General features: G+C 40.7%; 2 protein-coding genes across 4 annotated transcripts; one reads left to right on the plus strand and one right to left on the minus strand.

Annotated features, from left to right (window-relative positions):
- The first annotated feature begins 1,897 nt into the window (after positions 1 to 1,897).
- Positions 1,898 to 12,589, plus strand: LOC109518810 (alpha-1A adrenergic receptor-like). Its single transcript, XM_019874899.1, has 2 exons — positions 1,898 to 3,057; positions 11,730 to 12,589. Exons 1-2 carry the CDS (start codon positions 2,142 to 2,144, stop codon positions 12,287 to 12,289), a joined length of 1,476 nt encoding a protein of 491 aa, XP_019730458.1. The 5' UTR covers positions 1,898 to 2,141; the 3' UTR covers positions 12,290 to 12,589.
- A 2,321-nt stretch (positions 12,590 to 14,910) lies between these two features.
- LOC109518813 (protein eva-1 homolog C) lies at positions 14,911 to 23,773 on the minus strand. 3 transcript variants are annotated; one of them, XM_019874901.1, is made up of 9 exons: positions 23,568 to 23,773; positions 21,645 to 21,776; positions 20,024 to 20,223; positions 19,806 to 19,929; positions 19,242 to 19,394; positions 17,885 to 18,028; positions 17,634 to 17,705; positions 17,449 to 17,529; positions 14,911 to 16,445 (listed from the first exon to the last, which is right to left on the minus strand). In XM_019874901.1, exons 2-9 carry the CDS (start codon positions 21,760 to 21,762, stop codon positions 16,054 to 16,056), a joined length of 1,284 nt encoding a protein of 427 aa, XP_019730460.1. In that variant the 5' UTR covers positions 21,763 to 21,776; positions 23,568 to 23,773; the 3' UTR covers positions 14,911 to 16,053. The 3 variants fall into 3 exon arrangements, with proteins under 3 accessions (XP_019730460.1, XP_019730463.1, XP_019730461.1); XM_019874904.1 differs by lacking the exon at positions 17,449 to 17,529 and having other exon boundaries at positions 23,568 to 23,764; XM_019874902.1 differs by lacking the exon at positions 23,568 to 23,773 and having other exon boundaries at positions 21,645 to 21,880.
- Positions 23,774 to 24,235: the final 462 nt, after the last annotated feature.

Here is a 24,235-nt window from a genome sequence, read left to right on the forward strand (position 1 = left end):
CTCATATTCCAAGAAAAAAAAACATGAAAATAGAATGTTGCTTGATCAAGTTTATTAATGTTACATGGATTAAACAAAAATGACAAACTACTGTGTAAAAGGTCATACCCTGACAATTTCGATATCTAAATGTACATATGTGTTTCCTTCACTGAGAAATGCATTGTATTATTTAAACTTGACTTATATTCATCCATCCATCCATCCATCCATTTTCTGATCCGCTTTATCCTCACAAGGGTCGCGGGGCGTGCTGCAGCCTATTCCAGCTGTCTTCGGGCAATAGGCGGGGGCCACCCTGAACCGGTTGCCAGCCAATCGCAGCGCACACATAGACAAACAACCATCCACGCTCCCACTTAGGGACAATTTAGAGTGTTCAATCAGCCTGCCATGCATGTTTTTGGAATGTGGGAGGAAACCGGAGTACCCGGAGAAAACACACGCAGGCACGGGGAGAACATGTAAAGTCCACACAGGAAGGCCAGAGCCGGAATCAAACCCTGCACCTCTGCACTGTGAGGCCAACACAGTAACCAGTCGGCTTTGACTTAATTAATTCCTTTTTTTTTTGTCAGCACTGCTTCCGCATGATAACACACATGCTCACAATGCCCTGAGCACCTAACACTCCTGGCCAAGAACATTGCTAGCTTTGCCCAAATTGCTGCTCGAGAAGTTCACTGTTTTCATCAGCGGCGGTAGCAACAATTAATATTTCTCATTAAATATGTCACTGCTCCCTTGCATATCACCAAAAGAAGAGGACTTTAGCTTTCACGTGGCTTTTATTTACTCTGACCCTGACTGTAAAGCACAATGGTTTTATTGTCAAATACAATACAAATTTATAAAACTGTCCCTTATGATTATTTTTTTCTAACCTGCTGTTCAGGTGTAAGTCTTACTTCAACGGAATAGGCATATGGAGAACAGCAGATTGGACGCTAAATTGACAGCGTATATCAAGACGATTCTGAAGAGGTAAAACAGATTCACAGACGAAAAATTTAACATTTTAAAAATACTTAGCCTCGTTGAAAGTGTCAACAAAGTAAATAATTGTGTTTATTTGTCTATAGATGGATGTTTGTGATTAGGATTTGCGTTTAATGAATTACACTTTACATGCATGGAGATAATTGTTAAAGGCTCGTGACTCATGGCGTCATGTTTGTCTTGATGTAAGAGGTTTATACAAGCCAAAAGGAGTTAAAAGGAACATTTAGACCACAAGTAAAGTTTCATTATTTCAACCGATGCTACACTGACCGTTACACAAGATAAATAAAGCAAAACTAAAATTAACGCAAGGATCATTTTTAGGTTTTATGCAACGATTTTATTTGTCTTCTTGTAATGTCATGTAATGTAACTGTAATAAAACATGTTGTATTGCCTTGTGTCTGATTTGTGCTCTACAAATAAACTTGCCTTGCAAAGTTGGGGACCACTGTACTGTGCTGGAAAAATATCAATGATGTCACTTAATTGACTGTGACTCAACTTTGATAATATTCGTGTTGATGACAGCAAAACATTTAAGTGTGTGACAGATCATCACTTGTCTCATATATTTACTTTGTAGGCTATGTGTGCCCATGACACATATTGATAGTCAAAAATACAAAATGCTCTTTAATAAATGGCATTTAAACTATGTATCATTTTTTGGTGACATTTGTGTTGTTGGTGTGCAGTATAATTTTTTAAAAATAAAAATTAATAAAGGTTGATAAATCTTCTCATTGTATTTTTGCAAGCTAGGGCCTGAAACAGGCAATTGCAGTTAGGACACCAGTTACATTTCTGTGCTATTTGGATCAAGCCCCCTCCCACAATGGGGATGCACACATAGAGGGGCATGTGGGGGCACTACACTAAACATCCTTGAAAGTTTCCTCGAACTTCTTGTGTTCGGCATCATGCCGGAGTGATGCGTTGGCTGAGTGGGTGACATGCTGGCTCCCCCCACCGCGCATCCCGCTCACTTGTCTACCGAGCAGTCGGACTGCAGCAGAAAGGGGAACGACGCTTCACGCGAGCATTTCACGCGAGCATTTCAACTATGCAAGTTGGGTGAGTTGCAGCGAGCCACGCCGGACATGTGAAGCCTGCTATGGAGGAGCCGTTCGGTCAAAATGAGCATGAGCACTGACAATGTCACTCATTTATGGGGAAATGAGAGCTCGGGGGGCAACCGCACAGAACCCGCCGAAGTGGACCTTCGCCGGGCCATCCCGCTCGGCTTGGTGCTGGGTGCTTTCATCGTGTTTGCCATCGCGGGGAACATCCTCGTCATCCTCTCGGTGGTGTGCAACAGGCACCTGCGCACCCCGACCAACTACTTCATCATCAACTTGGCCATCGCCGACCTGCTGCTGGGCACCACGGTGTTGCCGGTGTCGGCCACCCTGGAGATCCTCGACTACTGGGTGTTCGGCAGAATCTTTTGTGACATCTGGGCGGCGGTGGACGTGCTGTGTTGCACCGCGTCCATCATGAGCCTGTGCGTCATCTCCATCGACCGCTACATCGGCGTGAGTCACCCGCTGCAGTACCCGGGCATCGTGACGGAAAAGCGGGCACTGCTTGCCATGCTCGGGGTGTGGGTGCTCTCTGTGGTCATCTCCATCGGACCCCTGCTCGGATGGAAACAGCCGCCGTCGCCGGACGACACCGTGTGCCCCATCACCGAGGAGCCCTTTTACGCGCTCTTCTCCTCCCTCGGCTCCTTCTACATCCCTCTGGTCGTCATTCTGGCCATGTACTGTCGGGTGTATATCGTGGCCAAACGGACCACCAAGAACCTGGAGGCCGGGGTCATGCGCGAGAGGATGAACTCCGGCGAGCTGACCCTAAGGATCCACAAGGGCTCTCAGGGGCACGACGAGCCGGCAGCTTGCGGCAGCAAGGGCCGCGGACATCAGGCCAGAAGCTCCCTCACCGTCAAACTGCTCAAATTCTCAAGGGAGAAGAAAGCGGCGAAGACTTTGGGAGTTGTGGTGGGCATGTTTACACTTTGTTGGCTGCCCTTCTTCCTCGCCCTGCCCATTGGTGAGTTCTCGTCGTCAGACTTGATTTATTTTTATTTTTTTCTGTTTGTGGTTTATACTGTGGAATCCAAATGATACGTTTTTCTTGGTCTTGCAGCATACATTTTTCATTTCTGTACTTTGGATTTGCCACATCGACCAAAAATAACATTTGCCTATCACACTCACCCAAAAACTTGAATAACAAGATAACATTTTATTTACTTGTGAGCGTAATTTTCCATTTTTGGGTACGCTTTTGTTCGCGCGCGCGTGTGTGTGTGTGTGTGTGCGCGCGTGCGTGCGTGCGTGCGTGCGTGCGTGCGTGCGTGCGTGCGTGCGTGCGTGCGTGCGTGCGTGCGTGCGTGCGTGCGTGCGGGTGATATTCTGCATAGTTTATGATGGAAAAGTCTATTCAAAATTTGTACCCTCACTGTATTTCTTGCCAAAGTTCTCCAGACCAACTCACACATCTGGTGAACAGGGCACATTTATTGAGTTGTTTTTCGTATTATAATGATGAAAGATAGATAATAATGTTCAATTCGCCACATAGCAAAATATTACAAACGCCTGTCTGGATGATGCAATGCAGTTCTACACGGGACCACATGAATGAGACATATTATGAAGCTGATAGGCTCCAGCACGCTGCACAACCCTTGTGAGGATAAAGCAGTTCCGAAAATGGATGGATGCATTAATATCATGAAGCTGACATTTGAATGTCCGATATAGTCCTTGTATTGGATCTCATTTATTTATTTTTTGGACTTGTTGACATGGACTAGTTCACTTTTGGACCACCACATGGTCTCTTCAATGTGCTTTAAAGATGTAAAATTGTTTCAATGAACAATGTGTTGAGTAAAGTTGTATTATTAAGTGATTGCTCAAACTCATTCGAATCTCATTTTGGGACAGTCATTGTTTGCAAGAGTTTGAAAAATCTTCACGGTTTGCCAGGACCTCATTAGCACTACAGAGTATTCCGTAAGCTACTGAGTAAATTAGCAAATGCAAGAATAATGCTCAGGGAATTAGACTCTGTGGCCTCTGACTGTTTTTTGTGGACACCGCCAAAGCTCTCTGATGTGGCTGACAATTGAGAGAAAAAAAACCCAGTGTAATTCTACAATATTTGACATCATTTTAAATCTGAATATATGACATGGCAAATGGCATTATGTGAGTTTCATGTTGAAAATAAATTGCACCGTATTTATCACAATTCAAACAACATATCAAGGATGTATAGATTCTAAAAAGAATTTCAGAAATCTCGACCATTGTTCAATATGTGCACTGCCTGTAACACAATTTCTTTTTTGCATGTCCAAATGGGCTTTCCCAGTTGGTGTATTTTTATTGACGTTCCTCAAAAACGCATGTTACACACCCTTGTTTGACTGTGTTTAACCATTTTCTAACACACAAAATGTCATCCCATTGCTCGTGAATGTCATTCTTCCCAAAATAAAACATTAAACTCACATCAAACCTTAATTTTATTAACTTGCTTTTAATCCATCCATCCATCCATCCATCCATCCATCCATCCATCCATCCATCCATCCATCCATTTTCTGATCCGTTTATGGTCACAAGGGTCGCAGGGCATGCTGGAGCCTATCCCAGCCAGTAGGCGGGGTACACCCTGAACTGGTTGCCAGCCAATCGTGCTACTTTTCATACATTTCGTGAAAATTTGAGATTGTTTGCGCAAGTTACGTTATTAAACTATGAAATGATGTTGAATGGCAGCAAAACCCAATGCTGAAAAACAAGGATAAAGGTCTTTTACAAAAAATGTTTATTTACAATAAGCGCAAGACCGACAAAGGACAAATTAAGTTACTGGAACACAGAGCCAGGATAAATTGTAAATAACAAAAAGGGGTTGCAACTGGGAAGGAATAAACAACATAAATCATTGTCAAGAAAAGACAAGAAAATCCAATCATGAAACAACAAAAAAAAATGGCACAACGACTAAATAACTTAAATATACTACTAAGATCAAACTATACTATGAACAAGAGTGGAATCAACAATATCATGAGTGTCTAGAAAATTGTACTTGGTACGTAAGTCGTGAACAAGGTGAATAATCTGACAAGAAGAAGTCGGCAAACAAACAGAAACAGATGGAAACCATGACACTTGTCATCTTACAGTCTATTGCCAGTTTTGTAATTTCCGGCTAAATTTTCTCACTCAACAAGTACAAATTCACTTAATTAATGCAAAGGCTTGCCAGGGGATAAATCATTTGGCCTTAAATGTACTGTATATCAAGTTGTTATTTAAAATAGGCGCATGCACAAGTGCACACTCAACAAAATGAGGGTAACAAGCATTCCAAGACTAACATATCCAAGATTGTATAAAATTAGGTCATTGACCTAGCGTAGCACTGTGTTATGCTTGTAAACATGTAAGTTCCACATGTGCTGTAATTCACTGCGGTCATATAAGGCCAATGTAGCTTCCACAGGTTCCCATAGCTATGTCCCAGAGCAGGGATTACTTAGCCTCCATTCATTGTCAGAAGCTAAAAGTACGAAACAAATACTCAAGTTGTGATTTCAAGATGAGAGTGGTTTCACGGAGCACACAGTCAGGGGACAAGAGGAGACTGTTTACATAACACTGACCAACCAACTGCCAAAAACAAAGTCTGAGAGCATTTCTCAGTACCATCTCTGGTGGAGCATACTGATTAAGTGTGACAAGGCATCAAACGTTTTGACATCATGACCACTTTAAACTTGGATGAAACTAAGGCTGTACAAACAATCTTGCAGCTCATTCACATATTGTGCTGTTAAGACTCGAGTCATACACAAATGTTCAATTTTTAATGAAACCATGAAGAAAAAAAATGGATCAAATGTGTTCTTTTTTTACAAAAAGCGAAGGAAGGAGAAAGAAATAAGTATGAGCATGTCTGCACTTTGCTTTACAAGCTCAGGCAGTTATTGGATAAAATGCTTGAAGTGTTTGCTTTCCTATGAACCACTGAACAAATATTTAGTTGTTTAAGTACTGTTTGTGAGAATTGCATTACATCACATTTGCATTGGTTCAACCTGTGTATCGGTTTGATTGGACTACATTTCACAAATCCTTCTGGATCATGTGACATTTGAGTGATTATGTTACTGTGCTGCAGACAACTCTGTCTTTTTGTTCAGACTTCAGATACCACTAACCAGTACCGCTGTCTGACTGTTGACCTTGATATGAAATTATTGAAGGGGGGAAAAAAATCCCTTTAATGAGTCATTCACTGTATTTTACTTAGCTGTCAAAAAAGCTGAAATATTTATAATCTCGGAGCCAAAAGTCGAGTCTTATCAAATTTTGAATTAGTGCGATGTCCTTTATGGCAATAACCTGGAGCAACATTTGGTTTACAAATCTCAGTATTCTAAAGAAAAAGTAAGCGTTACTTCAGGCAATTTTAAATTAAACACCCTCACTTAGACTCAACATAAATGGATATACACAAACAACCAGATTTGTCAGAAAACCTATTTTCGTTTTACAGTCAATAGTTTCTATGGCATATTGGAACAACATAGCCAATTGATTGCAAATGAGACTTGTTCATGTGCACTCACAAAATAGTCATTTTTCTTACAAATGCAATTGATGCAACAAAATGCGTGCACGCATGAAAGTCTAATGCTCACTATGTTGTTCTAATTCACAAGAATTCAACCACAGATGAGTCTTATTATCATCAAAATTCAGAAAATTGCTCTCGTGTTCACTGAGACACATTTATGTCGAACACTATTATGTCACTTTAATCCATCCACCGCTTATTCTCACGAGGTGCGCTGCAGCCTATCCCAGCCCTCTTCAAGAAGTCAGTAGGGTACACCCACAGCTGGTTGCCAGCCAATCGTAGGGCACACATCAACAAACATCCATTCACACTCACAACTACGAGGGACAATATAGATTGTCCAATTAATCTGGTGTTTTTGGCATTTGGGAGGAAACTGGAGTAACAGGGAGAACATGCAAACTCCACACAGTAAGGCCAGCGCCCGTAATTGAGCCCTGGTCCTCTATACTACACTATACTATACTATACTATACTATACTATACTATACTATACTATACTATACTATACTATACTATACTATACTACACTATACTATACTATACTGTGAGGCGGACGTGCTAACCAGTCATCCACTCTGTGCATCATCATTATATGGAACTGAATCAACAACAAAGTCTTGACAAAAAGGACAAAGCAAAACAGTGTATGCAAAATTATTTTTCTTTTGTAGTCAGACTCCACTCCAAGTGGAAAACAGCTCCACTAATAAAGCATTTTGAACATATCATACCGAGGAAATTATATTTCTATATTTACTTTCAATGAGCGGTATATTTCTCATTATTGGGAGAGGAATCATTAGTCCTCAGGGTATAGCCTGCATGTGTTACTTCACATCACACCAACCCCGCAGCTCTTTAACACCCAAAACAGGCACTAATGTCCTGTGAAAGTCTTGCCTTTAATGCTGCAAGCACTGCGCCTCAGAATGTGACAGAAACAGTTGAACGTGTGAATCAATTTTATCTGTACAAACGCATTTTTGGAAGAAATATTCTTTGCATCTGTGTTCATTTCTGTGTGCTCCAAAGGTAATAGAAACATTATAGAGAAGGAGGAAACCTAACGAGCGTGTCACAAAGCAATGAAGAGTAAAATTGGCCACGGGTCATGGGGCTGTACGGTTGATAGGACAAGCTACCGGGACGTTAAAACCAATTTTCCATAAATGTCATCATGTTGTGGTTTATTGGAAAGCAGCCTCGAAGAGCCAAAATAGTTCTGTCCCTTTCAATTAAAGTAGATTATGAAATTTATTATTTGTAACCAGGGCATGTTTATGAAATCTAGCTGCTAAATTCTTGATTCTAAATTCGGCAGTTTTGTGTGTAGAGTGCATAAAAATATTGATCCTTGTGAAAACATATGTTTTGTGCTTGTTTTTTTTTTTTTACGGCTCAGTGTTGTCTAGAATTTTAAGGGGACTTTTTTAATCTGTATTTTGGTGCAGGGCTGCATTGTAACAAAATGTAGAAAAAGTGAAGTGTATTGTATAATGGCCATTCCTTATGTTTCCATAAATCTTTATTTGGGTTAAATCGTTCTGTGTGTCACAGCAAAGTGTGATTATTAATGAGAAAGTAGTGTTTTTTTTGTCAAAAGAGAAAAGGTAACACCACAAGAAGAAAAATACCGGTAGTTACAGTGTGTGAGCGATAACTGTATTCTATAGAAAAAAAAATAAAAGAAGAAAAAAAAGTCTGTGTAAAATGCCTAAAATTATGACTTGTAGATTACAATTTAGGCTCTATTTTCATAGACGGTGTAGTTGGGCTCGTGTGTAAAAATTGCAGTGTTCTGATTTTCATTAATGTTGCAAGCCTCATTGCGCCTGTTTGGAAAGTTCATTTATCTGCACCTTGCTGGGCTTTCTGGTGAGGGTGGATCCTTTGACATGTGCCTGCGCATCTGATAATTTGGTGGCAGAAAGTCACATAAACTTTACGCCTGCTGGAACACCGTGTGGAGACGTGTGGACTGAGAAGCTCGCTCAGATACTGGATATGAGGGCATGAACATGGAGACACTGGGAGGTAAGAAGGCAGAGTTTGTAATGGATGTGGTAGTGGATAGGTAGCCAGTGGAGGGTCTGGAGAATATAGATATTGTTTCCAGATCCCCAAGGCTGCGGACCCACAGTTAGAACTTGAGAACCACAGCAATAGGGTCAGTGGGCATCATACGAATGACATCAGTGCAATCTGATGGAGCACAAAAGTTAAATCCAGTGTAACACTCATGAAGTTGTGCAATTTTTAATACTAGACCATGAAAGTCACATATAGTTTGAACCATCGCCAGGCATAATATCATGCAAGCCATCATCAAGGGATTAACTCTGGGGGTCCAATTTTTGTGCCGAGTGCAACTCGAGCACAATGGGCAGTCTTACTGTGCTCATGGAGTTTTCTTTTATTTGGTATTTTGCCAGACCTTGAACAGGTAGATTTGGTCATAACGGGGCGTTTGCGTCTTTGTGCACCGATGTGGGATGAAAGTAGACTTTTCAAGGAAAATCCAAGTGGCATCCCTCATTTGCATAAAAATCAGGGATTCAGAGGTGCAGTATGCCTGAGTATGCCATGCTTGACATTGCGGTACAGAAATAAACTTGTTGGGGTCCGTGTATGACATAGTTCGGAAAATTGCAAGATCTCCCCTTGTGGATGTGACGTGGGCAATTGGAGACCGCCTTGCACCCTTGATCTGTGTCTCCCCACCCCCAATAATGACCATTAATTAGAGGTATTGTCTCATGCTGGGTTTCAAATTTATGAATGATGTGTATGTTCTCCCCCGTGCCTGTGTGGCGTTTCTCCAGGTACTCCGGTTTCTTCCCACATTCCAAAATGTGAGCACGGATGGTTGTTTGTCTCTGTGTCCTGCGATTGGCTGGCAACCGGTTCCCAGCTGTACTGCCCGAATACAGCTGGGATTGGCTCCAGCACCACCGTGACCCTTGTGAGGATAAGCGGATCAGAAAATGGATGGATGGATGGATGGAATACCAGGACGTTGAACACACATGTCCGCGGAGAGCTGTATTTGTCTGCTTGCTTGATCAAATAGAGCAAATTCTCGTTAGACCACCTGCACTGTGAGTTAGATCTGCTATGTGCAAATCTGAAATCTAGTCTTCTTTACAAATTTGCAGATGTGCTGGAGGGCAAACCAGAAACTCACAGTGAAGCGTAGTGCGTCTACCAAATTCACAAACACTCTGAACAAGACCATTGCCCCTGCACGAAAATGACAATGCGCCCGTTTTCATGCCCAGCGTAAACTATTTTTTGTTCCGAAATTGTTGGACGAGTCAGGGGCGAGGGCCAGACAGGCACAAACATGGTTCACTGGGCTTGTACAGGCACGAAAATTAAGTTTCCGTCCATTTTACTGCCGAGCAAATAGGCACCAGTCTACTGAAACATGGCCCTGCGTGTGCTTTTTCTTATATTTTAGTTTTGTTTGGTGTTTTGAGATATTTTCCAAAATATGGGCGAGCATTCACAAGGGGAATGTTAGAAGAAACATGACACAATTGAATTTACGTTGAGTAAGCTGATATCAGTAATGTTCGAATTGGGATTCTTCACAGCTTGCTGATGAGGCGATCATTTGAATCAGGTGTGTTGAAGGAGGTAAACATCTAAAACGGGCAGGACAGCGGACCTCGAGGACCGAAAGTGAACATGCCTGCATTAGATTAAAATGCAGGGAGGTGCACCAAAGTGTCTTACTTGAAAGAAAAGCACAACTACCACTCTATATGTGCATGTCTCAATTAATTTGCCTTACGTTTAAGTTAACCCTCCCATTGGCAACTCTTCTACTGAGGTCAAACATCTATTTCCATTTGTTAGCAAAATTGCGCAAAATTACCCAGACGGCTATTGTATCAAGTTTGTAGCAGGTCAAATGAAAGAACCCATTACATCTTGGGCCAGAGCCAGAAATTTTCATTCACTACTCAGCAAATGCAACACACACTTTTGCATAGGTCTGCATTTCCTCATAGTAATTGAAATCAGATTCATTGATTCACTGTACAACTGTAGCCTACCCAGGTTATTTGTACCTTCTGCCATCTAGTGGAGTAGCATTTTTCTGCAGGTCATTCTTGTGGCTCTCCTCCCATGACGCATTGTTGGGAAACACTGCAGGACATTGTGTGGTCTCGACAAATTCCTATGAGATTGATCCATGGATTGTTCAGAAAAATCACTGTTCAGCTTTCTATGTCAACGCTCCCACTCAGTGGCAACACAAAAGTTACATCAACTGGACTGTGACATGGACCTAAACCTAAAACACAACATAAAACAGTTAGTTTGTCTATGTGAGGTGAGATAATCTCGGTGAAGCATTGCCAACAGACAGAAATAAATAGTCGAAAGAAAAGGGGCCGGGGGGATGCATTAGTGATAAATGTTCATGGTGGGGGGTGCATTAGTGATAAAAGTTCAATGTGGCCCGTTGCATTTTCGTGCAACGGGCTACCACACTGAAATTAAACACTGCACAATGCAAGTACCAGTACACTGAATGGTCTACTGAATTGACTCTTTTTTCATTTTGTTAAGTGGCTGCAATCAATAAAAGCATCTGGCTCAGGATACATGTACTAAATCCAGATGATTGTATTGTATTTTCATGTAAATACATAAAAACAGCTTGTGCTGTTGTATATATACAGGTATATATATGTACAGACTTTAAATTTTAATTTACGAGGTTTCAGAGAAACATTGTAACTTCCAAGGAATTACAGCAATTTCATAGCATACCAACAAACAAATGGTCCCACAAAAAAGGTTAGTTTTGTACGCTGCCACTTAGTGGAAGATCATTTTAATTGTTCTGCCTATACATCGCTCACATAGATGGACAGAGATACCATTAGCAGTAAAAAACAGCCTTAACCTCTGACAGCACATCAATATTCCACAGCACACTGGCTGAGTATCACTGATCTACTGCCACTCAATGACTAATATTTGGCCTGTCCTGCGGTTTCTGTATGAAATGACATGCTTCACTCTGTTTTATTTTGCAGGCTCTTTCAATGTGAACTTGCGCCCACCTGACCTACTCTTTAAGGTCATCTTCTGGTTGGGCTACTTCAACAGCTGCCTGAATCCCATCATCTACCCTTGCTATAACCGTGAGTTTAAACTGGCCTTCATTCGCATCCTTCGGTGCCAGTGTCAGCAACGCAAACGCCCTACGTGGAGTTCATATAATTACCGTTCCTCAACGTTCAGCTCCTCTGGACATTCACGCAAAGGATCCAATGACCACACCCCCGGCTGCTTGAATGGCAGCCAGCATACTCTGCCGTCTTCGGCCAGCCCGAGCCCCAGCTACTTCAGCAAGGGTCTACCATCGTGCCCGGAGGGTGAGGCATTGTACACCTGGACTACAAGTCCCTCACCCTCTCCCAACATACTGCCTGGCAGCCAAACAGACTGCCAGAAGAGTTGTCTCATCACAGGTGTGAAGGGAGGGGAAGTTAAGGAAGAGATGACTTCTGGAGTTTTTTCTTTCTCCCTAGGAAAGGAAAAAGACAAGGGAGTGGTTGGAAAAGAATGTACAGACCCATCTAACAACGTGTGACTGCATCCACTGTAGAGAATGACTATTTATCCATCTCTGAAAAATAATGGTTCTGTGGTCACCACATCTAGCTGCTGGGATTCGTCTATATTTGGCGACACTGACACAATTAAGGAAGAGGGACAAAAAGTGGAGACTTGGGAAATTACAAAAAGTATTTGTGCTACAAAATCCGCATCTTATCTGTAACGCCTGAATGTGACCAGACTGATGTACAGTAAAATGTTGAAAACTGTATGAATTTCAGTCTTTTGCTTTGTTAATGTAGTGTTGTGAAATTAAAGTATAATATGGTTTGTGTAATTGTGTACCAGTTTCCTCATTTGGAAAATTGATATTAGAAGTGATACAACACTGAAAATGACAGCCATAACACGATTGCTATTGTAGAGTGTTATTGTCACTGCATTGCGCATTCCATGTGTGAAGGGCAAGAACACTGAAAATTATTTATAACATTTCATAGGCTAAATATATGTATGCGTGTGTGTGTGTGTGTATATATATATATATATATATACGAGAGGTGAGTTGGGAATCCTACGAGTATGTGTTCTTCATCAGGCTGTCAGAGTCAAGGATAGTCTTATACAGGGTGTCTATAAAGCCTGGGTACATGGTAAAAAACACATACTTCTTAAAACAAAACAATTTTATTCAATTGCAATGTTGATCAATTATATTTTCAACATGATTATATATATATATATATATATACACACTGTATGTGTGAATTTTATTTCCTGAAACCATGAGTGATGGTTTGATGAACTCATAACTTGCTTGCTACAGTGTGAAAGTTATGATTTTGATTGACGTTGGCTGTAAGAATTAAATGTCTTGAACTGATGACAGATTCTTTTACAGTTTGCATTCAGATCAATTGTACATTTGTTCTTTCAAGATGCAGTTAATAATTCATTCATTCATTCATTCATTTTCCAATCCGCTTTATCCTCACAAGGGTCGCGGGGGGTGCTGGAGCCTATCCCAGCTGTCTTCGGGCAGTCGGCGGGGGACACCCTGAACCGGTTGCCAGCCAATCGCAGGGCACACAGATACAAACAAAGCATCCATGCTCACACTCACACCTAGGGACAATTTAGAGTGTTCAATCAGCCTGCCATGCATGTTTTTGGAATGTGGGAGGAAACCGGAGTACCCGGAGAAAGCCCACGCAGGCCCGGGGAGAACATGCAAACTCCACACAGGGAGGCCGGAGCTGGAATTGAACCCGGTACCTCTGCACTGAGAGGTTGACTCGCGAACCACTGGACCACTGGGCCGCCCTGCAGTCAATAATAATTTTTAAAAAACATGGCAGAGTATGAAGGCATCTAAGAAGACTGCATCAATTTGAACATAGAAAAATTACATATATCAAAAGTTTCCCCTAGATGTGAGGATGACCAGGGTGGTGACCAGAGAGTGACAAGCCATCCCTGGCTAACATGAAACACCGTCCCTGCATGTGTGGGTTTATTGGTAGTAATTAATTAGTTTTGCTTTGAAAAAATGCATAAGAGCTGATAAATATGCATCTGTATTGATATGCAGTACTGTATTTCCCTTTTATGGCAACATTTTTAACACGTCGTCTATGATGGGTCCAACATTGGTAATTTACTGATCGAGAACGGACACATATTGGACAACAAGGACGACACAAAGAAAAACAACGGGATAATGCATAGCAAAAATTTGCAAGTGGTCGACCAGACACAGCAAACAAGGTGCCAATGACTTGTTATTGCACAATTTTTACAAAACGTATACTTACGCATGTTATGTCGAACTGCACAAGAAAGAACAGGCAGACAAGCACAAGTGCAGGGAACATTTTCCGGGACAAGAAGTGATTTATATTTGGAGAGGAGACATTAAAGACAAACACAATGCCGAGTATATTTAACAAGCAAGAAGTGGGAGATGAGCCTAACTGCCCAAAGGAGAATCTTCTTTCTCTCAACCCTTCGCAATCCTTGGCTGGCCTAGGTGGCAGGTTTGTGGGTGTTGTGCACACAGTCTGCGTTCGGAAATTAGGTCGATGAGACCAAATCGGCACACTGACCTTCATGTGAGTAAGGTAGGAGGACGTATTAATTACAGCATTGTCCGTACGTCTGTAGCGAGCGAAGACATGGCAGACATGATGCTATCTGCCACACTTCTTCTCATTCCCAAAAATCTATTTTGGGTTATCAAAAGACTATCTGGCATTGCATCTTTCACATCAAAAGTGGAATCTCACTCGATCGCCTTATTTCATAGTATTGGCTGGAAACAATATGGTTTCATTCTTTCTGGTTTAATGCTACAGATGCATTCTAGTCAGCTAAGCTGTGTGTGGATAATGTACAGTAGTGTATAGTACCTTATTATTGACCTTGATGCTTGTCAGCTTGTAAGATTGCAGATTACGGTACTTGTTTTAAGAAACATTGACAACTCCAATTTTCCTGTGTGAACGTGGCAGGATCGTGGATTTCTTGATTCCTGCTTCTGACTCACAGTTTTGAGATTCAAGGTTCAAATCTCAGACCAGGCCTTCCTGTTTGAAGTTTGTATGCTAAGTCTAAGCATTCATGCTTTATTTTTACTTCCCCTCTTGATTTTTTTTCTTTTTTTGTACAGGGGCATTTCACTTCTTACCCAAAGTCTGCTGGAAAATGCTCCACTTCACACACGACCCAAATGAGGACATGTGGTAGAAAAAATTGAACTTGACATGAATTTGTGTCGCAAAAAGCAGCTATTTAATGTCTTTAATAAGAATGTGAGAGACGCCTAAAATGAATCATTTAATGACTAAAATGACGAAAGGATCAAGTGTCGTGTATGACAAACAGAAATTAGGGAAAGTGGTGGGAGCCCATGCTGTACCTCTCCGCTCACCCAGATGGCATAGACTCCCACGCACACACAACCCTAATAAGAACAAGACTTTGAGAACATGGAAAACACCCACAAACAACAATATTTAGGCCCTATGTTATAATACCTTCAGTATCTTGAAAATACTGTGACTCTATCATATACTGCAGATCTGGGTATGTAGTATTATTCTCTTTGATTTAAGTCAATAATAATAATGATAATAATAATAATAATAATAATATCTTTTGCTGTTTCAAGATTCCCCCTATTACCTGCTGAACAGGGGCAGGTAATGGGGGAAACTGTGGGAACCTGTACAATTGTGCTGCGAGCACAGACAGTTGTCGGAGCTGTTTCAAGTTCGCTCTTGAGGACTGTTACTATTGTTTGAGAAGAATACACTTAATAAAAATATATGACAAGAAATCATTAAATGTTTCAAGATTCAAAGTACAACAGTTGCATGTTTCTGCAGGACCCTGTGCAAAAGTGGTGGGAATACAGACAGTTTTGAGGGTTGTTTCAAGATCCCTGTTGAGTACTATTGCCAATAAATATTCACATATTTATGGCATGTACAGTTTTATAATTTTAAGAGTTCCACCATTACCACCATTTGTATTCGATTAAATACATATGGGAAAATTTAAAGCACCTGTACAAATATTTTTTTCTCTTTTGGGTCATTTAGGAAAAGTCATCACATTTCAGGGAGGAATGTAGAGTGCCAGGGCACCACGGTAGTCGGCTGGTTAGCCTCACATCTGAGACAGGCTTGTGAGGATAGGCGGATTAGAAAATGGATGGAGGGATGAATTTAGAGTGCTTTTATTGCTGCCAAACATTAAAACGGGTCGTTTGACTCGAGCATTATGTTCAAAGAGAAATTAATTATAATTTGTAATCTGATGAATGGCATAAGGGTTGGTGTCTGGATGTGGCCAAATGTCTCCATTGGGCAGGTCTCGACTGTGTTCAGCACCCTGTGCGATCATCTCCATAGTCAGCATGGGGGCAGCGAGCACGTCCGCTGTGCGATATGACTGAGTGAGGTGATGAAACAATGAGAAATCCGAGAGCGAAAGTTCATCATCGTCGTAGAGGTCCTCTATGAGGTCCTTGTGCTGCCGACTCGGTGCTTTCAACTCATCGTGCAGATCTGACACGAGCTCCTTCACGTCCTTCACCAGCGTGGAGTGTACTCCAAACAGGCAGAGCAGGAAAACCAGGCCAGCACAGATCCCAGAGACAAAATACAGAGCCACTCGTTCAGGTACTCCTGAAAAGGAAAGCAGGTATAGCTCAAATTACTTTTGGCAGATATTTGATGCATGCAACTGTAAAACCAAATAAACAAGGAAGTGCTAAACCCCCCTCACCCAAAAAAACAAAAATCAAATGCAGCCTGATATAAACAGATCGGCTTGCAGATCTTACCACGAGGATTTCAAATGTGTTTGGCATTTGAAAAGATGTTGCATGTTTTTTTTTTTTGTTCTTTTTCGCAGGTTCCTTGTTCACACAAGACAGTGTGACCATCACTATCTTGTTTTTGTCAAGTTTAATGGATCATTTTGTTTGGACTCTCCTTTGTTCTGGGTGTAATTGCACTTTCGACCAGTAGATGGAGGCACAGTAATTTGTTTGACACTATAAATGTGAAAGAATAAGAACGAAAACAGGAAGTTTTGCACCTTGTCTGGGTTTGTGCTGAATATTATTGAAAGTGATACTGTATCCTCTGCAGTACTGTTTTTCACACCTACACAAAGTGGTGACTATCTGCTCATTTTTTACAATCACATCTTTGGCTATGATTGGTGATGTATATCGTGAGATGAGTTTGTTAGTTTATAAAAAAAAAACACCACCAACAACAACAACAAAAGGGGAGTGGTTTGTTTACTGTAAACACACAAGGATGGGTACACTGAACAATAGTCTTCTGTTATCGATTGCTCTTCCTCTCTCTTAATATATGTGTTTTAACGTATTTGTTTCATTTTAAAATAGTTTTCAAAGGCCATAAAAGAGGGGTTTAGAAGGGAAGGGAGTATTTAAATAAGGTATTCCTACATCACAGAGCTCCTTCACATCCTTCAAAAAAGCAGCTGTCATATGACAAAAATCAGAATACAAAAACATAAATATTTTAACAACTCTGTTACCAAGCTCTCACGGTGAGCAAGCCACATAGATTAATAAAATGATGTTGAATTAGTCCCTTCTTTTTCATAAACAGCATACTCAGTCAGGTACTGTATCATAATCGGTGCACATACCCAACATTTTTTCTACCATCTCCAGAGAGTTGGTTAGTAGCACATTTTGAGGCCTGTAGGTGGGGCCAGTGTACCATCCACCTGCAGGCGAAAGGGGCCTCGGCTCAGATGCCAATCAAAGTCATCTGAACTACCAAAAAACTTGAATGCCGCAGAGTAGTAGTGGTGTTCCAGTTCAGTCTTACCGTGTGTGTAGTCTGAGATCATGAAAGGATCTGTTGTCCCTCTACCCACGTCTTCCAAAAGATACCTGGGAACTAGATAGATAGATAGATAGATAGATAGATAGATAGATAGATAGATAGATAGATAGATATTAACAATGATCAAAATAATACATCATTCTACCTCACCCTTTTGCATTTGGTGGAGGTAAAGCGTCATGTACAAGTGTCAGTTACCTAAAGCATACAGCAAATGACAGTTGGCTTCTCACCACAAGTGTAGGATACTCGCAGGTGTTTCCTGGTGCCGGGGAAACACGGGTCGCCAAAGGTTTGAGTGTCAGCAAGCACTGAACAGTTCGCTTGGCCGTGACACCGACGTGAAACCTTCCTCAGAGCGGACGGCGACAAACACTCTGAAATGCACAATTGTGGTGTTTTCACTAGTGGTGGGAAGTCAGCACACTTATCAGAAGCACTGACCTACATTTACAACCTCAAATGTCTTTGTATAATGTGTATCATTAATTATTAATGAAGCACATAATAACATTGTTATTATGTGGCAATTTGAGTGTATTTGTTATTTCAGAAGTGTGCGTCAAACTGCCCTTTGTAGCCCTTTGCATTGTGCAGTACAGAAGTAGTTCCAAAAGGCTGGGCTTTTCTCTTTGTTTGGTAACGTTTCTCTATGATGCACTGCTTCTAATATGTGAACGTGGATGTTGAATTTTTTTTCCAATTAGATTTTGTCATGATCCTGTCCTGTTTACTTTGGGGTTTTTTTCAATCTCCAGCTAGAGAGTGGGTGTTCCCTCATGAGCCGCACCTGAAACTGTGCCTCCTTACCAGTTGCCTATATATACTCTGCTTCACAGACAACTGGCTGTCAGTTTGTTAGCCTTGCTAATGACTCTGTCCTCAAGTGCTTACATTTCTAGGCGTGTTTAAGATTTTGCATCATAGCCTTTCGCCACATTTTTCCAAGAATCTTTTCACATAAACAGTTGTTATATTTCGGTTTCTATTCTGGTGTACTGAAATTTCTTGTCCTTTGAGTTTGACAAGCAATTTATGTTTTTCTTGTTCCTTGCCTTTTGCAAGCGTTTTTGGTTTTCGATTTTCCCTCGTCCTTTTGTTTCAAGCGTCCTTCATTGTACTTTGTCTTGCGATCTTTGGAAATGTATTTTTTCATTTATTTATTTTTGAGTCAAATCTCTTGTCTGTGCCTATGTTTGTGGTATCCAATTCTGTCCGGAGCATTCCGGACACCTGACAGCTTCTGTGTGCTTTCAGCGCCTTCAGAATCAGAAATGTTGTTCAATCTAACTTCAACTATATCACGAACAAATTTGGTTTTAACTAATCCAATTTAAAATCCATCTTCACAGGGCCAGAGCTGATTCTACCTGCTCCAGGTGTTGTATCTGGCACAGTTGTGTAGTTCTATATTTTGTTTTTGTCTAGGTGTTTTTTTTTTTTTAATTGCAATGTGATATTGGTGATATTAAGAATCAAATGAAAAGCCTGCCGCTGGTTTTCAGAGTAAGAGAAGTGAAACAATGAGCTCTGGGTCATCAATGACAAAATTAACACCACTCGGTTTGTTGTACTGTAAGTGTTGCTGACCCATGTCCACCAGCGAGCCCCCTCCCTGAGGACACAGGGGGCTTCCATGCAGCAGGTGTCCAAAGGTGGCTGAGTAGATGGCCAGTATGGTGTCATTCTTACATGCCAGCCTCAAGCGTTGATTCTCACACACCAGTCTTGTGCGGTAGTACTCTGAAAACACAACAAGACACCCAAGCTACCCATTAAAGAATGAAAATAACATGTTATGGATTAGAAGCAATAACATTGCTTAAACTTCGCTGAGCTTAATGGTTCCAATTATGTAATATACCATTGTTGGCTAATGGATGGCATCTTTGAGCAACAGACATTTGAACACAAACGATGACACAAGGCATGTAACAATACTCACAGGCATATTATTTTTGATTCTCTGTGAAAAATGATGAATACTACTGCAACTTATTGAGTATCTGGGACTTTCTCCATGTACCATATCCATATGTCTGCTTTATACTGCCCCCAGACACGAAATTTTGAACCATTTGAGTTTTTGTTCTTGCAGCCATGGTAGCAAAGTTGGATAACTTGCCATACACCTCTTGACTTTTTTCCACCTACCTGGTCTGCATTTGTAGTACACTAGGAGGTACTTGCTGGTGAGTGGGCAGGGGTCATGTCCAAACACGGGGCCAAGGACGGGTATTTGACAGGACCGCTCATCCTGACACTCTGACAGCACCTTCTGGATCGAAAAAAAGAAAACCCAAGCAAACAACAACACAAAACACAATCATTTTCTCATAACAGTGAATGTGCCTCACTGGCACAACAATCACCTTGATAGCGACTGGAGATGAGCACTCTGCGTCCTCGGTTAGATTTGTCTTCTGGCTGGGGCACAAATAGTGTTGAGGAACGCGGCGTCCAAAGAAGGCTGATAAGACGGCCACGGACGTCCTGGCAGGACATTCGATGGTGAGCGTTTCCCCTTCGCAAGCATGGGCCGTGTGGTTTTTCAGAACACTGTGGAGATACACTGTTGGAGGAAAGTGAAAGAATATTAGTGCTCACTCCATTCAAAATAGTATTCAGGTTTAGTAAGATGGTGTGTGTCAATGATGACAAACGACTATATTGCATGATTCATTTCCTGTATTAAGTATAAATAAAAACACAATTTGAAATCTCAATTTCCAAATGGGTGGCGGTGTCCCAGTCGTTGGGTGGAGCTCTGAGACTGACTGGACTCTGACCACACATGTAGACATGCACAACAATACACAAGCGTGTGCGTGTTTGTGTGTATGTTTATTTTGGGCAGTACCAGGCACTAGCTCACAATGAACTATTATTAGGCCTAGAAAACACACACACACACACACACGCACACACACACACACACACACACACACACACACACACACACACACACACACACACACACACACACACACAATGCAACCTTTTCAACAAATAGTCAAATCACAACAATATTCACAATACAATAAAATACAAATGAAATGAGCCACACCAAAGAAGTACAATCATGTTACTTTGAGAGCACAAAATCTGCATTCATTTCGACTTTTTAAACTCTCCTGATTTGTAATTTCTAGATTAAATATGTATCCACGTTTTATGCTCGTGTTAAATTCAGGTGAAATAAATTGTGTTTGTGTTTGTGCGTGTTTGTGTTAGTGTGAGGGGGGATTGACATATCATCACCATCCTAATACAATGGCCAAAGTCATTTTTTTTCTGTTTTTCCATAAAACATGAAAAACAAATGCTGATTATACTGTATTGTATTTATTAATCTTATTTCAGGCCAGGGTAGAACTGAATGATCTATTTAAATTAAGTATGTAGTCGATTTTAGCAGAAGTGGCCAGCATCCTGAAGAGATGTTTCAGGCAAAAGAAGAATATGGTGTAAATATGACATACGCTATTATTTTAAGAGGGCGACAATATGTGAAATATAGTGTAGAATGAGTGTATTTTTGACAGGAAAGAAATTTGATAAATTAAAAATTTCTGCCCCCCTGTATGCCTGCTGTGTGGGTACTGGGTGTACGGTATATATCAAATAAATGATGCATTGGGATATATTTCCAAATGAAAATAGAATTTAAAAATACATAAAGAAATGAGAAATGAAAAAAGGGACAATAATAAAGCCAGAAAAAACAATGAAAAAGAGATAATGTACATCGAATACAAATTAGAAAAAAATCAAAAAAATGTCATTTCATCCTAAATATTTTTTTTTATTACAAATTTAAAACCTTTTTTTCTAGATGGATTTTTTTTTTTTTTTTTTTTGCAATTTTAAAATTACTCCTTTGCACCCGCAACATAACTGGAAGGTTAACTTGATACTGCTTATCTCTGTGTAAGTTTCATCCATTTTCTGCTTTCAACTTGAAAAACAATAGATGATCATAAGAGTACTTACAAGAGAAATCAGGGGCTGAATGTGCAGTGTTGATCCCCAGAGCCAAAAAAGAGAGAAACCAGCCGAACCTCCTAAACTCTGTCATTGTGCTCTCTTTTGTTGGAATCGCATCTCGCATTTCTGTTAATGGCCCTGCAGAGAGATCCTTGGATCAATGATGCCATTGTTTTTACAGTAAGGCCACATTGAACAGAAAATTTGGAACTCGGAATAAGTGAAGTACGTAGCACATTAGATACAAATCCTGATTGATTGTGATTTTATATTATCGTCCAAAATAGATTAACAAAAGTGTTGAGATTTATTTTCCTGGTCATCTGATTTGTTTGCCCACTTGTTGCTTGGCAGAGTTCAGATCCCTCTGTTAGAATTGGCTCATCAGTCCATAAAACAAACAAACAAATAAAACAAACTATGCTCACTAAGGTACGGAAAATGGAGCAGATACATACAAAAGAAATCCATCCTTCCAGTATCAGAACCGCTTTATCCTCATGGGAGTCAGGGGCATGCTGGAGCCTATCCCAGGGCAGGTACACCCTGAACTGGTTTGCCAGACAATCACGCCATGTTTTTATGGTTCAATAAACATGATTTCAGCACAGCATCTTATAAGTGGATCCAAAACCTGATAGAGGTTTGCAGTTTTCCCGTTGCAGTGTATCGGTCAATGTGCAGTGCTTAACCGCTTGCCGGTGAAGAGATGCCATTTGTATATTTACATTGTACTATATTTCATGGGACTTTTTACACAAAAGTATTTTATTTCTGTGTGCTGAATCAAACTAGAAAAGTTTTTCTGTTTGCAGTGCAGTCTTTGATGGCAAGCTAAGTCAGGCTAGGCTTACCTAACATCAACAGCTCCGTGCCTAATGCAGATACATCTTATGACCATTTTCTCTACCGTTATTTAGGATGTGCTGGTAAGTGGAGTTTGTCTGAGCTGAGTTTTGGTGAGAAATGTATAATCCTGCTGATGCAGAAATATGCTCTTTTACACTTTCTCTAACATGTTGTCATGGTTCTGGTTTTATTTGACAGACAAAATTTAGTTTTATCTTGGTTGCAGGATTTATTTTTTTCATCGCGGTAAAAATCGAGTTCCTCTTGTTGTCAACATAGAAGGCCCTGTTCGCTGAGATAAGGCATTTTTTTCAGGATGTTACTTCCAGTTACTGTGTGTGTGCAGAAGAGATATGTGTGCGCCTCTTAATCAGAGAGCGCCTTCCTATCTTTTTGTCTATGAGAGAGAGAGAGAGAGAGAGAGAGAGAGAGAGAGAGAGAGAGAGAGAGAGAGAGAGAGAGAGAGAGAGAGAGAGAGAGGAGCGTGGGGGGGGTAAGTGAAAGGTCAATGGCAAGCTCCCGTATTTCCCGTTTCTCTGCTGTTTCCAGGAAGACTCTGGAAATTCCAAATGGGGGAATATCCTTACAGCAATGCCAAAATCAGCACTTTTCATTTTCTATTTGAACATTTGTTTTGATGTTCTTCCTAAAGCCTGCTGTTGTCACGGTGACCAAACACTTGTAAATGTACACCCTCCGTACATTTCCTTTGCGGAATATTGAATGGAATCATTTGTCACACAATCACGAATAAACACTCTCTCCATGGCAACGGAGTGGACGCAATAATGATGGCTTATCATTTCATTCAATATTTGTGGCACTCCCTCATTATTGGGTAGGCAAATTCCATTCACCTCTATTAAGAAGGGTCGAACCCAACAAGTTCAGCCGCCCTGGAATACTATGAGCCACATAATCCAGATAGCAGGAACTCTCCCTCCCCGCGAGTTCCGGCAGTGGCTCATTAATTTTAAGGTTTTCTTTGGAATTTCAATGTGATATGTCCATATTCGTCATGCTCCCAAAAAGTGATAAAAACTCCTCAAATCATTACCGAGGCAGATAAGCAGAACTCACTTGGCACTTGGTGTTATTTAGTGTGTTCATTTCTTCAAATTTCTTGTAAGGAGAGGAAGCACTGAGGAAGGGAGTTTGAAATTCCACTTCCTCCATTTACAGAAGGATACACACTTACAATAAATGCCCAAACTGAGTGTACTTCTCCATTGTGGTCTCATTGATGTAGGTACTATTATTGTTAAGAGACTGCCACTCAATTCAATCTTTGCAGAATATTTTTTGTGATAAGAAAATAGGTAAAAATAATTGGTTTATGACATAATGCCTTACTAATTATTCTAATCTAATCTAATCCACTTTAAATTTACAAATCCCAAAAAACAGAACTGTGTCATTTCATGTTGAAAAATACCACACTGAAAAAATATTTGGATTTAATTAAATTGAACATGTTAAAATGTGGTAAACTGATGTAATTCCCTCAAAAATAAAAATAAGAATGTGTGTTGGTTTAATACATTTTAATTGTGTACAGCCAAAAATCATGTACTTTTTCATACTTGATGGACGGACGCCCACTTTTGGGACAGAGGACGAGAAGTTTTTTTTTTAAAAAACACGGGTAAAGCAAGGACGTGGGTTTTCGTCATAATCGTCCCTAACCGTCTTAAGTATGAGATGTGGGAGGCAAAATCATAAGGCCAGAGTGTAGCCAAACACTGTAT

This window comes from Hippocampus comes, unplaced genomic scaffold (assembly GCF_001891065.2).
Source record: "Hippocampus comes isolate QL1 unplaced genomic scaffold, H_comes_QL1_v1.1 scaffold118, whole genome shotgun sequence".
Lineage (NCBI taxonomy): Eukaryota > Metazoa > Chordata > Actinopteri > Syngnathiformes > Syngnathidae > Hippocampus > Hippocampus comes.